Below are 13,567 nucleotides of genomic sequence, written 5' to 3'. Positions count from 1 at the left end.
AAAATAATCTGTGTACTTCATTAATTTTGATAGCATCAAAAAAATTTAACCAATTTTGATACATCTCCTAATCAAACTAGGGAATTATGCCCGCGCTTCGCGTGCGGGTAGATTATTAAAATTTTTATTAAAATGAAATCGGAACCGACACAAACGCAAAACAGAGTATAAAGTATAAAGGAGAATATACATTAATACACATTCATCATCGTATATACACGCACATATGCACACAGATTAATGATGAAAAAGCTTACATCTGATTTAGACAGAGAGGAGATATGAAGCGGCTGAAAGCGAAAGCGACGAAACGCACCAAAATATAAACCCTAATAGCTGAAAAGATCTTGAAATCGAGATAATACTGATAGTAAGTTTGAAATCTGAAAGAACGACCCTGATTGCCCGTTCTTTCTATGTTTAAGAGAAACTGATTTGCCGGTATTGAATGTGATAGAAGAATGTAGGTTGCAGACCTGGATATGAAACTGGTTATATTCCGGGTATAATTATTAAATGGGTTAAGAAAATGGGTAATCTCTGTTAAATATGTGTGATCCGTGGGTAAATTTAGGAATTGGGTTTTGCACTCATTAAGAATAGATAGACTAGTGTTTCACTCCTTTCACGCCGGACAATTATTGTATGTTTTTGGTGTCACATTAAATATTATAATTCGTCGCATAATAATGTGTATAGCTATGATTAGATAATATATATTATATACAATTTGAACTAAATCCCCTGAGAATAAACAGAAATATGAAATATATCAACAAAATTGATATTACGCACGTAATGCCCGTCCTTTCTTCTCTCCATGCACACATGAGATTCTGAAATTGACATGTTTCTCGGTAATTCTCAACAAAACACAAATTTTTGCAGAAAACATTCAAAAATCTAACAAGGTCTCCGAAATCTACAGTTGGTCCTTTCTAGTCAGCTTTCAATTGATAGCAACAACAAACCTTCTTATATATTCGAAATCTTGTGGGTTTGTGTGTTTATTTTCTTCTGGCGTCATATACAAATAAATTGGTATGGTCCCGTCAAATAGATTTTTTGTTGTCATGTTGCATGAAAATAAAAGAAATATTTGCAGGTTGAAACTACTTTGATGATTATTTTTTGGTGTCTGGGGAACCAATTTATATAGAAATATTGTTTCTCCCTGAGATGAGAAGAAATGATACATGAAATTGAAATGGTAATACTTGGAGGAGGGGGCAATGAGGGGCGGTTCTTTTCTTCTCTTTGTAACCTTTCTTTGTTCTTTAATAGCCGAAACTCATGAGGCCAACAGGAAATTTGCTGAACGTGTTCTAGAAAGTGGGTTATCTTCAAAAATTGAAGATATTGATGAAGATACGGTATGATCAAATATCTGTGATTTTTGTGTGAATTAAATGTATAACTATCATTGCTATTAAGATTTGATTTTAGAAGTGTAAGTCTAATATGTTACTGAATGTCTCAGGCTGAGCAAGTGTGGATTCACTGTAAAAAAGAATTATTAGAAATTATGAAGGTTTACGACTACACGGACTTTTATATTCCACCGTCAGCAAGTAAGGATCAGGACGTGGTGGAATCAGATTTGGGCATATTGAAGAAGAGAATTCTGTACAAGGCTATCATTGATTTACCTTCTCACAGGAAACAAAGTCTTTTGAATTGCTTAGACAAGGAACTTATTCGATCACAATCTTCTAGTAGAAACTCTGCACTCAGCGACTGGCATAAGTTGTTTTTTGAGTGGTCTACCGTTCGTAGAAGATATCTGGAAAGAAAAGTGAACCCACCCCAACCCCATCAACACCATAAACATAAACACAAAGATACCCGTAAAAAGCCAACGACAGCTACTCGTCGTGCTGGAGTTCTAAACCCTCTGGAATCTTCAAGTTCTCGTACCACATCAAATGTTCCCTCTATACCAGAAAATACAAGAACATCCTTGAATGTAAAACCTGACAGAATTTCAAGTTCTCGTACTGCTTCAAATGCTCTTGATATACCAGATTCTTCTTTAACAACCCCGAATGTGAAATTTGAAAAATCTTCTCCTACTGATACATCGGAGGCTATAACAAGTCCCGAGGTATCTAAAGATCTAGCTAATGCTAAAGTACCGGGAGCAGCAGCATCACTTTTTGACACCTCTGCCATCAAACAAATCGAGAAGGCTTCAGACCAATCGAAGACAAAAGAAGCTATATCACCCGAACCTCTAGAGAAAAAGAATGAAGATTCACCTTCTCCATCACCAATTGAAAAAAATAAATCACCAGCACCTTTATCGCAAGAAAGAAGTATATCACCGGCACCTTCACCGACAGAGAAAAATAAATCATCGGCACCTTCACCAAGTAAAGCACCAGCACCTTCATCGTCAGAGCAAAATAAATCACCGACACCTTCACCGTTAGAGAATAATAAATCGCCTGCACCTTCACCGTCGGAGAAAAGTAAATCACCGGCACCTTCACCGTCAGAAAAGAATAAATCAGCGACACCTTCACCGTCAGAGAATAGTAAATCACCAACACCTTCTGATAAAAGTAGATCACCAACACCTTCACCGTCAGAGCAAAGTCAATCATCAACACTTTCACCGTCAGAGAAAAGTAAATCGCCTGCACCTTCACCATCAGAGAAGAATAAATCACCAACACCTTCACCGTCAGAGAAGAATAAATCAACGGCACCTTCACCAAGTAAATCACCAACATCTTCACCGCCAAAGCAAAAGAGATCATCGGCACCTTCACCGTCAGAGAAGAATAAATCAACGGCACCATCACCAAGTAAATCACCAACATCTTCACCGCCAAAGCAAAGTAGATCATCGGCACCTTCACCCTCAGAGAAAAATAAATCACCGGCACCTTCACCGTCTGAGAAGAATGAATCACTGGCACCTTCACAGTCTATTAAGAGGAAATCACATGCACCTTCACCATCGGAGAAGAATAAATCACCGGCACCTTCACAATCAGAGAATAGGAAATCGCCGGCACCTTCTGGTAAAAATAAATCACCGTCACCTTCACCGTCAGAAAAGAAAAGTAAATCACCAACATCTTCACAGTCACATAATAAGAAATCTCCTTCCGAGAAAAGTAAATCACCGACATCTTCACCGACTAAAAAGAAAAGTAAATCACCATCACCTTCATCATCAAAGAAAAGTGAATCACCAACAGAAAAAGGTGAATTCCCTGGTATTTCTCCGGCCGAGCCTCAACCAAAGGGTACAAGCAAATTGAGTAAGAATAATAAAGCTTCTGTTGTCGTGGGATGTTACGCGGCTGGAGCGATTGTTGTCGCATTCTGCTTGCTCTGCTGTGTACGGAGTGCGAAGAAAAAAAAATATGGACAAAGTGATGACCAGCATTTTTCTTATCTTTCTACTGGTATACATTGTACTCAACTTCTTCTTTTTTTCCTTTTGTTATAGCTATAAACAGCCAATGCACCTTTTCCTGAGCTGTTAAATTCTCCAGGTTCTTTACAAACGCCTAATGGTGTAGCAACGGGAAGCAATTCCAGCACGGGGTCAGGTATCACAGGTGCCAGAGGTCAATCATCAGGAGCATCTGGGGACGGGAGCCTACCACTTCCACCTGGAAGAGCAGCTCCTTCGGCCCCGAAACCTGCTGCTGCTGCTTCCCCTCCCCCTCCTCCTTCCGCTCCAGCTCCGCCTCCCCCTCCCGCTCCCGCTCCCCCTGAACCTCCTAAGCCAAAGGCTCCGCCACCCCCAAAAGCTGCTCCACCTCAGCCACCAAAACCTTCACCTCTTGGGCCAAATAGTATGCGTCATTCCAGTGCTGAAGGTAGCGGGGATCAGAAAGCAAAGATGAAGCCATTTCACTGGGACAAGGTTGCTGCCTCTGATCAAACCATGGTTTGGCATGACCTTAAAGCAGGGTCCTTCCAGTAAGAACTTCAAAACATATCCAAATTATCGATCCAAAATATAGTAGTTGTTGATTTGATTCTATGATCACAGGTTCAACGAGGAGATGATGGAAAATCTGTTCGGTTATAAAGCTGCGGAGCAACAAAAAAATAAAAAAGGCCAAGCAGCCTTTGAAGCTCCAAAATATATCCAAATCATCGATCCTAGGAAAGCACAGAACTTAGCAATTCTCTTAAAGGCATTGAATGTGACAACTGACGAAGTTTGTGAAGCCGTTTTGGATGGTAACTGTTTCACCATATTAAGTATTTCTAAGCAAGTACAGATGTTTAATTTGATTAGAACTATTTTTAAATGCATCGACATTGTAAAGGAAGCGCAACCTTACTATGTAAAAAAAGTTTTTTTTTCGCGTAGTTTTAAGACCGCTTCTTGTAAACAGGTAATGAGCTTCCTTCTGAGCTCATTCAGACGTTGCTGAAGATGCCACCAACTTCAGAGGAAGAGTTGAAACTGAGGCTATACGATGGGGATCTTTCTCAACTTGGTCCTGCTGAACGATTCCTTAAAACAATGGTTGATATTCCGCTTGCCTTCAAGCGTTTAGAATCTTTGTCGTTTATGTATTCTGTTGAAGAGGAAATCTCAACTGTTAAAGAATCCTTTGCAAGCATAGAGGTAAAGTACTACAGATTCAAATTTGTTGTCTCAGTACTAAAATTATCTAGTGAATTTAACTTCTGAAGAGTTAATGAAAAGTAACATGCCACTCACTTTAGTTCAAAATTTAAATTCTGCACCTTGTTATACAGATGAATCAAATGGAATGGTTCTGATCATACAACTCACTGAATTGCAGGTAGCTTGCAATGAGATCAAGAACAGCAGACTTTTCCTGAAACTCCTGGAAGCAGTTCTTAAAACTGGCAACCGTATGAATGATGGTACTTATCGTGGAGGGGCACAGGCTTTTAAGCTTGATACACTCTTAAAACTATCAGATGTTAAAGGGACGGATGGGAAGACCACGCTTCTACACTTTGTTGTTCTTGAGATAATCCGAACTGAGGGTATACGAGCTGCGCGTAAAGAAAAAGATAGCAGCAGCCTTACCAGCGTGAAAACAGAGGATATGCTTGAAAAATCTAATGAGGAAACAGCAGGATATGTTCGGAAACTTGGTATTGAGATAGTTTCCAATTTAAGAAATGAGCTTGAGAACGTACAGAAGGCAGCGCATATAGACAGCGATGTGCTAAAATCAACGGTTCTGAAACTAGGCCATTCATTACAAAAATCAAAAGATTTTTTGAACAATGAGATGAATGATGCAGAACAAGAAGGTAAGTTCCGAGAGAAGCTAGAAAGTTTTGTGCATAAGGCTGAAGATGATATAGTATGGTTGTTAGAAGAAGAAAAGAAGATGAGTTCTCTGATCCAGAGCACGGTTGATTACTTTCACGGCCATGCAGGAAAAGATGAGGGGTTGCATTTGTTTGCTGTTGTTCGCGATTTCTTAGGAATGGTAGAGAAGGTTGTTAATGAGGTGGAAAGGAAAGCACAGACAGCCAAGAAAATGCCTGCAAGAGCACCACCAGCTGCACAAGAATCTCGGAAGCCAGACAATCAGCAAAAACTTCAGCAACGCCTGTTTCCTGCAATCCAGGAGCAACGTCGCAATGATTCTAGTTCTAGTTCTTCAGATGATGAAAGTTGACCTTCGTACATAATGTTGTAAAGCCCGAATGATGATCATTAATCTTCCTTGTCGGAGTAAATAGGAGGAAATATTTAAAGAAAACGTATTTGAAGATATGTGTCTGCTCCTACGCAACTATCAAAGAAAAAGTTTTGGCAGACAAGTATTCAGCATCAGGTCCAAATGAGAACTTCTACTGCCATTCACATTTGCTCAGACACATGACTTCCAAGGTTCTGTTGCATCCAGATGTGTCCTTCCTGCAACGATAGTGCAGGACGGCCTATATGTGTATAAAGGGAATGAATATATAAGCTGCAACTGTTTAGAGAAGGAAAACAGAGAGTCTGTCAATCAGTCCATAGTTCTGCGACTGCATTGTGTAAAAATTACTGCTTTATTAGTTAGATTGAAGAAAAATGAGTTAGCATATATGTCCGTCGAATCTCCTACTATGTAGTCTGTACTTAGATCTTGTACATAGGCCAGATTAGTCGTAATAGTAGTCTGTACATATCCGATTTCTTAAATAGGTGAATTTGTTCTCATTAGTTACTAATCTTAATAGAAAAGAGGCATTGTCTATGTGTAAGTGTATATGACTATTCAAGATACTGTTAAAAGAACTCCAACCTCATTTCATGCCTATGCGAAATAAGCACCAAGCTTTACAATAACCAAAAAGAGAACAAGCAAATGCATCTTAGTACAAGCTGATCCTACTTCTGAAAATTAAAATAATGAACTCCTACGCACACCCTTGGACGGATTTCTTCAGACATTGTCCGAGGTTGATAAGCAAGCGGACTTGATCACCACAACTAGTTAACTGCTAGTTATAGCTTTAAGAAAGTACAGTAGTACACTGATTTCTGCTTTTTGTAGATTTAGCTATTCGGTGTGAGCAGCAGTGGCAATAACATAATAGGTGACAGAGAAGAGGCCATGAACCATGCAAGTAATTCCTCCAATTGATAGGAAATGGTGGTGTGTGAAACCACAGGAAGCTCTTGACTCTCTGTTTGAAACTGTCCCAATCACCAGCATTGACATTGCTCCAGCCATTGTGATCCTATTGTTTCAGAAGCGGGCTAGTTACAGTTCATAAATGTGAATCATACCTAATCTCTCAAATCCACACACACACACACCCGAGGAGAGAAGATACCAAGTGAGAAGGAGGCAAGCCAGAGATAACTGCCTATTGGTAGATGCTTTTTCAGTATCTTCAGCAAAACAGACGTTGCACCCGCTAAGCAGATGTGCCAGAACATGAGCCAGAACAAGAAGCACAGCTGCTGCAAAGCCTAAGTTGAAGGCTTCATGACTCGGCTCCTTGCACTCAAATATCCATAGCCTTAAATGCTTTACCTGTTCATTATTTAGTAAGTGCAAGCAAATATATAAGTAAAATTTTCTAGTCAATTGAGCGGTAAAGAAGCAAGTTTTTACCTGATTTTGAGCAGCTTCGGCTTTGATGCCAAGAACTCCAGCAATTGTATCTAATCCTATGATCAAGAGACACCCAAAAATACCTACCAGTTTCCCCATTATGTTACAAGGATCATAAATTGCACTTGAAGCTCTCTGTATGTTGTGTTATTGCAGTGTAAACCACGAACAGTCGAAAACACACTTATGTTATAAGAGTACGTGCAATGAGATTGTCGGGTAGATGATACAAGAAAAACCTTATTTGTCAATCATGCTGTCAATTAACTTGACTTTTTTTTTTTTGCTTTAGTAAACTAGTGCCAATTTTATCTTTTGCTCATCTTTGGATCCCTTTGCCAGGCATGCACCTCAGTCAAAAGTTCTTTTTTACTTTTGTTGTTGAATTCGGTGGTTACTTTGTAAAGATTGCATGCTGCTTCTTTTACAGTTTTACATGAGCAGCTTGAACTTCTAACACAGGGTGATTTTGATCATTGGCAAAAACACTAAACCATATCAGATTGCTTATTTGAAGATAGGACTTATATACTAGCTTGTGCTGACAAAATAAAAACAAAAAGAGAAGAAATCTGCATTTTTATTGATAGTGACTAGCCAAGATGTGGCATCCTTCACTGGCTAAGAGTAAAGGGTTCGACCAACAACGACTTTAAATGGTCCTTGGTCCAGTGCTGAGGGATGCCATGCCCATCTCCGTACTGATAGAACGTTTGAGTGGTTCGTGCAAGATTTGCATTGGCTGAGATAAATGGTTCACTGAAAGGATAGCTTCCAAGCAAGTCTTTATTCAGAGTCTTCCACGTCTCATGCACTAATTGATCCACATATTTTCTAGCCACTTCTTCAGTGGCACCAGTATCGTTCATGTAACACTGGACTCCCTTCAGATTATCTCCGCGTTCCATCTCATCCTAAAATCAAATAATATTAAATTTTGGTATATATTTACACAAAATTGAGTTAAGGTCAGTATACTGTAAACGTACAGATGATGTTCCTAAATCGTTGGTAAGTCGCACAATAAGAGAGGGGCACCACATGATACTTGGAAGCTTGTCTATGTAATCCAGTGCCTCCACAGTTATCTGCTCTGCAGTTAGGAAGTAAGCACAGAATAAGGCAAGCGGAGCCCCGATTGAAACCGGGGCATTTTCAAAATATTCCTCTGTTGTGGGCTTGTATCCAGAGTGATACCACTTTGCTTCTTTAAGAATAGCTTTACACAGATATACCCACTGCATGCACGGCAGTTGATCATTAATATAAAAAATACGAATACAAAGCGAATGTAGTCTAGTAAACGTGATAAACATTTTACTTGTTTTCGCAAATAAGGAATGATGTTAAAGTTTCGCTCTCTCATTGTCCAGTATCCTATCTCATTGGTGGTGTTAAACATTGCAAGAAGAACGGTCTTTATGTTCATTGGAAGTTTGTCGATTTCAGCAATATCCCATCTGCAAAATATATTTATCTTGTAAGAGATAGGCTACTGGTGTAGGAACTAGGAAGTGTGATTTCACATGTAAATTTATACAAACCTTTCAACATAATCTGTAAAGAGCTCCAGCTCTTCTAAAGAGCCATATATATCGTACACGTCGTCAATGGTTGTTATCAAGCAAATTAATTTGGTTCCCATGTCGCGGTAAGCACTGTATTCTGGATCAGGGACCATTCCATTGCACCAGAAATAATGTTCTACTAACCTGTCTCGCGCAAATGCCATCTTGTCCAAGCCCATGTCCATCCACCAACTGCATTGTTATCAAGTATACAAATACATCAGATCATGAATAATAAACCTTTGAGTCATTGCCTATAGCATGAGAGCATAATTCGAATACCTTGCTAGTTTGCTGACTTCTTTTTGATAAACTGATTGGATGATGTTGTAGTCCAATTTGGCCAGCTTAAGCAAATTCTGATTCATGTTATCATCTTGCTCGTAATTACTGATGTACCATCTAGCCTCAACCCTGGGTAATTTCCAGTGCACTGGCATGTCTAAGGCATGGTTCACTTTTCTTGCCATGTCAGGAGAAATTTCCCCTTTTAAAGCATTCTTCAAGTGTGTTCTTGAAAAGGCCTTGGCTTCATCAATGATGTCTTCGCCTTTGAACCCGAAGAAAGAGGCTTCATACAAGCTGAGCAAACCCTTCACATCCCCACACAGATTTGCCTTAAATTTACCTGCTGTGTCATCTATGAACCTCTGGAACACATCTGTCCATAAACCAGAAACTTAAGTGAATACTCACAATTTTTTCTATAACAGATCGATAAAATTCAATACTACTCAGATGTTCTATAAAGTAATAGTATGACAAACCTTGTGACACAGTATGTCCATGTTCCCGGAGAATCCTAAATTTAAGAGCTGTTAAATAGAGATCATCACTCAACCATGCATCAGCGCTATTATTATTATTATTATGAATAACATCAACGGCTTGCATTATATCTTTCTGAAACTGATACTTCAACCCTAGCCTTTGAACTGAGTCCAGCAGCTCCAGCTTGTCCAGTACTTCTGTTTCTGCATGGATAAGACTTTTAACATCATCCTTCAACTCATCCACCTGCTTCACATATTTCTCTTCCTGCAAAACAGATAAATTTTATATAAATGCAATTAAATATGAGTTCAGTACTTAAAATTCAACCAGAAAATTAGTATTTCTTAACTGTTAAACAATTATCTCAAATTATATTTAATTTAGCTAGGAGATCAAGTATTAGTACAGCATAATCACTGGACAGTGACTTGACGAAACTGTAGTCCCAGAAGCTTGGTGCATAGTTAGCATTTCTTCGCGACGGGGTGCCTTGATCAGGATCGTTTGTCTTAGGGTTCGTCATTATGCATTGAACTGGTTTTAGAGCACAAGTGTTAGAAGGGTTTCTTGCTAAAGAAAGAGACGTGCGAGGAGGTGCAGTAACTATGAAGGTTGAAAACAGAGCTGGGAGGGCCATTGAGGAGCTGCTAACTAAGTTTTGTCAAGATTAGTATGGCTGTATTATTGTGTGTGTGTTGTGTGTGTGTTCTATGTTATTATTGTACAAAATGCAGTAGCTATTTATAGAGATGATCATATGAGCTTTTGGTCTTTCTTAAAAGTTAAAAGTGAAAATGAATATTTGATGGATAAACATACAATGTACTATATAACTTTGTTCGGTGTATTAACAGTAATTTAATTTTTTTACAGTATATTACAATAAATATTACTACAAACTACAACAAACTAAGATTATTAACTTATTTATAAGTTCTCCTGAATGCAATCACCATTTCGAAACTTGTATTTCCAATTTTTCAGATTTTTCTATATAATACCAGATGCATTTGAAATTGCTTTTCTATACCAGGAAAGTCGAGGTATGCTTGGCAATATATTTATTAAATTTAGAGAAGGGTTTTTTTTATAAATACTCAAATTCAAAACATTTTTGCAAAATTATTACATTTTTTTCAAATATTTTGCAAAAATATCAAATTTTTGATAATATTTTCTAAAATATTAATATTTTTATTAATATTTTCAAAAGATGATAAAATCGCAAGAAAATTTAGAAAAATGGTAATCTGATAAATTTCCTAAAGATAAAGTACTGAATTTGTGTAATAATACACACTTTCTTCGGTTTGAGTTAATTATCTATTTTATAATTTATGTGTATTTACCATATATATAATAGATCTATATGTTATAATTTTTTTTGTATGAATAAAAAATTGATATTTGAATTTTATTCATAAAAATTTAGTTAAAAACTAACATAAAAATATGCTGGCAATATTCCTTATCATACAAAAAATTAAATAAACAAATAATTTTAAACTGGGGAGCAATTATCTGGATACTAGTTCACTGTATATTAGTTTCTTGAAATATTTATGCTATATTTTCTAGAAGTTGCAGTTTTCATATAATAATTTATATTAGTTACTTTTTCAGTGTCCAGACTGTGATAGTTTATTATTACGAAATCGATCTGCTTTACATAAATCTGATTGATCATAGACCATAATCATAATTTAATTAGTTCTAAGATTTCACTTGAGTTGTTTTATCTGCTATAAGTTGAAATAGAACCTTCTAATTACTCCCTCCGTCCCCCTCAATTGTTTACATTGGAGGGGGACACGGAGACCAAGACAATGTATAAAAAATGAGTAAAGTTAGATGAAAAGTGGGTAAAGTGGTGGGACCTATCAATATTTAATAATAGATTTGAGATAGTGGAGGAAAGTAGTAGGTGTAATAGTAGTTTTTATTGTTAAATATGAGATAGTGGGGGAAGATAGTGGGTGTAATGATGAGAAAAATTTACTATTTATAGTAACATAAAGAAATGAGAGGGACATCTCAAAATAGTAACTGTAAAGAAATGAGAGGGACAGAGGGAGTACTTCATCTCATTGAAAAACGAACCATCATTTCTATATTGGGGTGAGTCGTCTTTCCAGCACTTTCAACTTTCAAGACAGCCGATTACGACTCGCTTATATTAATCTGTGCAAAAGGCGTGCTATCTTTCGTAGTTGTAATTAGAATTCGGAGCTCATATACCTTTATTTTAAATAACACAACTATTTTAATATTAAGAAGCGGCTACAATATACATTCCTTCACTCAGAAACTGCGACTTACTCGCATCAGTACCGGTGTTTTTGAATTTTTTTTAACGAAAAGGAACTTGTCCAATTGTTTATTAGAGCATCTTCAATGGGAGGTGCCAAGAGGGATGCTAATGCCATGTGGCATGACATGAACGGGCACTCTCGGCATCCTGATTGAAGATGTTGGAGTGTTATTGGCGTGCCAAGTGAGTTGGTTTTGGGGTGCCAAAAAGTTGGCAAATCAACTTCATTTGTGGTCCCAATAATACATAAAATATAGATTTGTGATCCCAATAATATATAAAATATTATTTCTCTATTAATAAAGATGGCATCTTGGAGTGCCAACTATTAGAGTGTATTTTGAAAGAAGGATGCTAAAAATAATTTGGAAGAGTGTGAATATAAAATATAATATTTTGAGTGATGTGTCAAAATTGGCACCTTTTGAATGGTGCCAACTATTAGAGATGCTATTATATGCTGAGTATCTAAAATAATCAGTTAATTGACGAACTGCATGCGACTGAAACGTGTTTGTTGGTTTTGATTTAGGAAAGGCCGAAAAAGGATAATCACAGATTACACTAGTGCCTACTGATTCACATTCCTGTTGTGCGATTGAGATAGATCTTGAAAAATCAAAAAGGAGAATTTTAATACAGGTGAATTTAATTAAAAAGAAGTCCTTTTGTCCAGCAGTATGGGTTTGACGAGTTTAAACCACACATATGTCTGACTTCCATAAATATTTAATATAAAAATTTAAAAATTTAAATTATATAATTACTTTTCTATTATAAAATCAAAACATCAAAGTGTCAAAAACCAAGAAAGAGAATAACATTCTATGTATAATTAATTTCAAAAAGAAAACATTCTATGTATAATTTATAATAAAATCGATGGTTTGTGATGATATATATTAATCTAATATAACTATATTTTTAAAAATAAAATTAAATTCAGATATTAGTGAAAAGAATAAATATTATAAATCATAATACATGATACACCATATAAATTATAATATGTGTGTGTTTAATTTTATCGAATTTGATCATAATTGATGGGCAAGCCTAGCCGTCGCCGATCCTTCAGTATTCGAACTTGAACCTCTTTCTGAGTTTATTTTCTTGATTCTTATCGGGCCAAAGTCGGGAACCCGGATAACCCGATAACTCGGCATAAGTAGGATTTAATTTAATATTTTTTTTTAAAATAGATTTAATATTTTTATGATTTATTATAAACTTAACCTTTTAATAAGTCAGATTGTTTGATTCGCATATTCGCTCTCAATACTTCTCATTAACACAAGTACTCGTCATTCAGTCAAACGGTGTTATAAGTTTTAGAACACTGGTCAGCCAGAATCATGGATGAACTAATCGTGACAATAAATCAACTAAAAATTTAGTATTTTACGACCACTTACGTTGATCTAATTATTTTGTAGACATATTTAAACTAAAATGTAGATAATTTATTTTAATATCATATTTTATATATATATATATATAGGGTGTGGTTCATTGAGGAACCAATTTGCATGAGTAACCTGGGAACTATAACGTAAGCCATCCACGTGTTAATCATCCAACTCACTGAGTCACTGTGCACATAACAGTTATCTACAACATGTACAAATGATTTTTCAATTACAAAAAACTAATATACAACACATGATTTAGAGGATCCTGCATGTATCTTTATTTATTAATTAACAAATTTAGTTTTACTTAAAAAAAGTTACAAACAAATTATATCACACAAAAAATTACTAAATATAAAATATGAATTACAGAATATGAGAAACAAATTACAGAACATTTACATAAATAAAATACAAAACACATTG

At 36.3% G+C, this 13,567-nt stretch overlaps 3 protein-coding genes across 3 annotated transcripts; 1 reads left to right on the top strand and 2 right to left on the bottom strand.

Moving 5' to 3' along the window:
- Positions 1-529: 529 nt before the first annotated feature.
- LOC108217521 (formin-like protein 3) lies at positions 530-6,201 on the top strand. The gene is made up of 7 exons (XM_017390348.2): positions 530-533; positions 1,285-1,373; positions 1,481-3,419; positions 3,510-3,942; positions 4,016-4,209; positions 4,368-4,603; positions 4,785-6,201. Exons 1-7 carry the CDS (start codon positions 530-532, stop codon positions 5,640-5,642), a joined length of 3,753 nt encoding a protein of 1,250 aa, XP_017245837.2. The 3' UTR covers positions 5,643-6,201.
- A 40-nt stretch (positions 6,202-6,241) lies between these two features.
- On the bottom strand, positions 6,242-7,460 carry LOC108216447 (protein VASCULATURE COMPLEXITY AND CONNECTIVITY-like). Its single transcript, XM_017389214.2, has 3 exons — positions 7,077-7,460; positions 6,793-6,995; positions 6,242-6,696 (listed from the first exon to the last, which is right to left on the bottom strand). The coding sequence occupies exons 1-3, from the start codon at positions 7,173-7,175 to the stop codon at positions 6,516-6,518; spliced, it is 483 nt and encodes a 160-aa protein (XP_017244703.1). The 5' UTR covers positions 7,176-7,460; the 3' UTR covers positions 6,242-6,515.
- Positions 7,461-7,638: 178 nt separating this feature from the next.
- LOC108216446 ((+)-alpha-terpineol synthase) lies at positions 7,639-10,147 on the bottom strand. Its single transcript, XM_017389213.2, has 7 exons — positions 9,825-10,147; positions 9,412-9,682; positions 8,927-9,305; positions 8,621-8,836; positions 8,398-8,536; positions 8,066-8,314; positions 7,639-7,990 (listed from the first exon to the last, which is right to left on the bottom strand). Exons 1-7 carry the CDS (start codon positions 10,053-10,055, stop codon positions 7,691-7,693), a joined length of 1,785 nt encoding a protein of 594 aa, XP_017244702.1. The 5' UTR covers positions 10,056-10,147; the 3' UTR covers positions 7,639-7,690.
- Positions 10,148-13,567: the final 3,420 nt, after the last annotated feature.

The sequence above is a fragment of the Daucus carota genome, chromosome 4 (genome assembly GCF_001625215.2).
Source record: "Daucus carota subsp. sativus chromosome 4, DH1 v3.0, whole genome shotgun sequence".
Lineage (NCBI taxonomy): Eukaryota > Viridiplantae > Streptophyta > Magnoliopsida > Apiales > Apiaceae > Daucus > Daucus carota.
The sequence above is the reverse complement of the archived record's forward strand: the minus strand, read 5'-3'. Positions and strand labels throughout refer to the sequence as shown.

Bases quoted from the DNA above. Each gene is read 5' to 3' on its own strand.
- LOC108216446 (XM_017389213.2), bottom strand. From the start codon at position 10,055: ATGGCCCTCCCAGCTCTGTTTTCAACCTTCATAGTTACTGCACCTCCT. The intron at 9,683-9,824 runs GTACTAATACTT...TCTGTTTTGCAG, and splicing joins CACTGTCCAGTGATTATGCT to GAAGAGAAATATGTGAAGCA. The intron at 7,991-8,065 runs GTACGTTTACAG...ATTTGATTTTAG, and splicing joins ACGATTTAGGAACATCATCT to GATGAGATGGAACGCGGAGA.
- LOC108216447 (XM_017389214.2), bottom strand. From the start codon at position 7,175: ATGGGGAAACTGGTAGGTATTTTTGGGTGTCTCTTGATCATAGGATTA. The intron at 6,996-7,076 runs GTAAAAACTTGC...AATAATGAACAG, and splicing joins CCGAAGCTGCTCAAAATCAG to GTAAAGCATTTAAGGCTATG. The intron at 6,697-6,792 runs GTATCTTCTCTC...CTGAAACAATAG, and splicing joins GCTTGCCTCCTTCTCACTTG to GATCACAATGGCTGGAGCAA.
- LOC108217521 (XM_017390348.2), top strand. The intron at 3,943-4,015 runs GTAAGAACTTCA...CTATGATCACAG, and splicing joins CTTAAAGCAGGGTCCTTCCA to GTTCAACGAGGAGATGATGG. The intron at 4,210-4,367 runs GTAACTGTTTCA...TCTTGTAAACAG, and splicing joins TTGTGAAGCCGTTTTGGATG to GTAATGAGCTTCCTTCTGAG.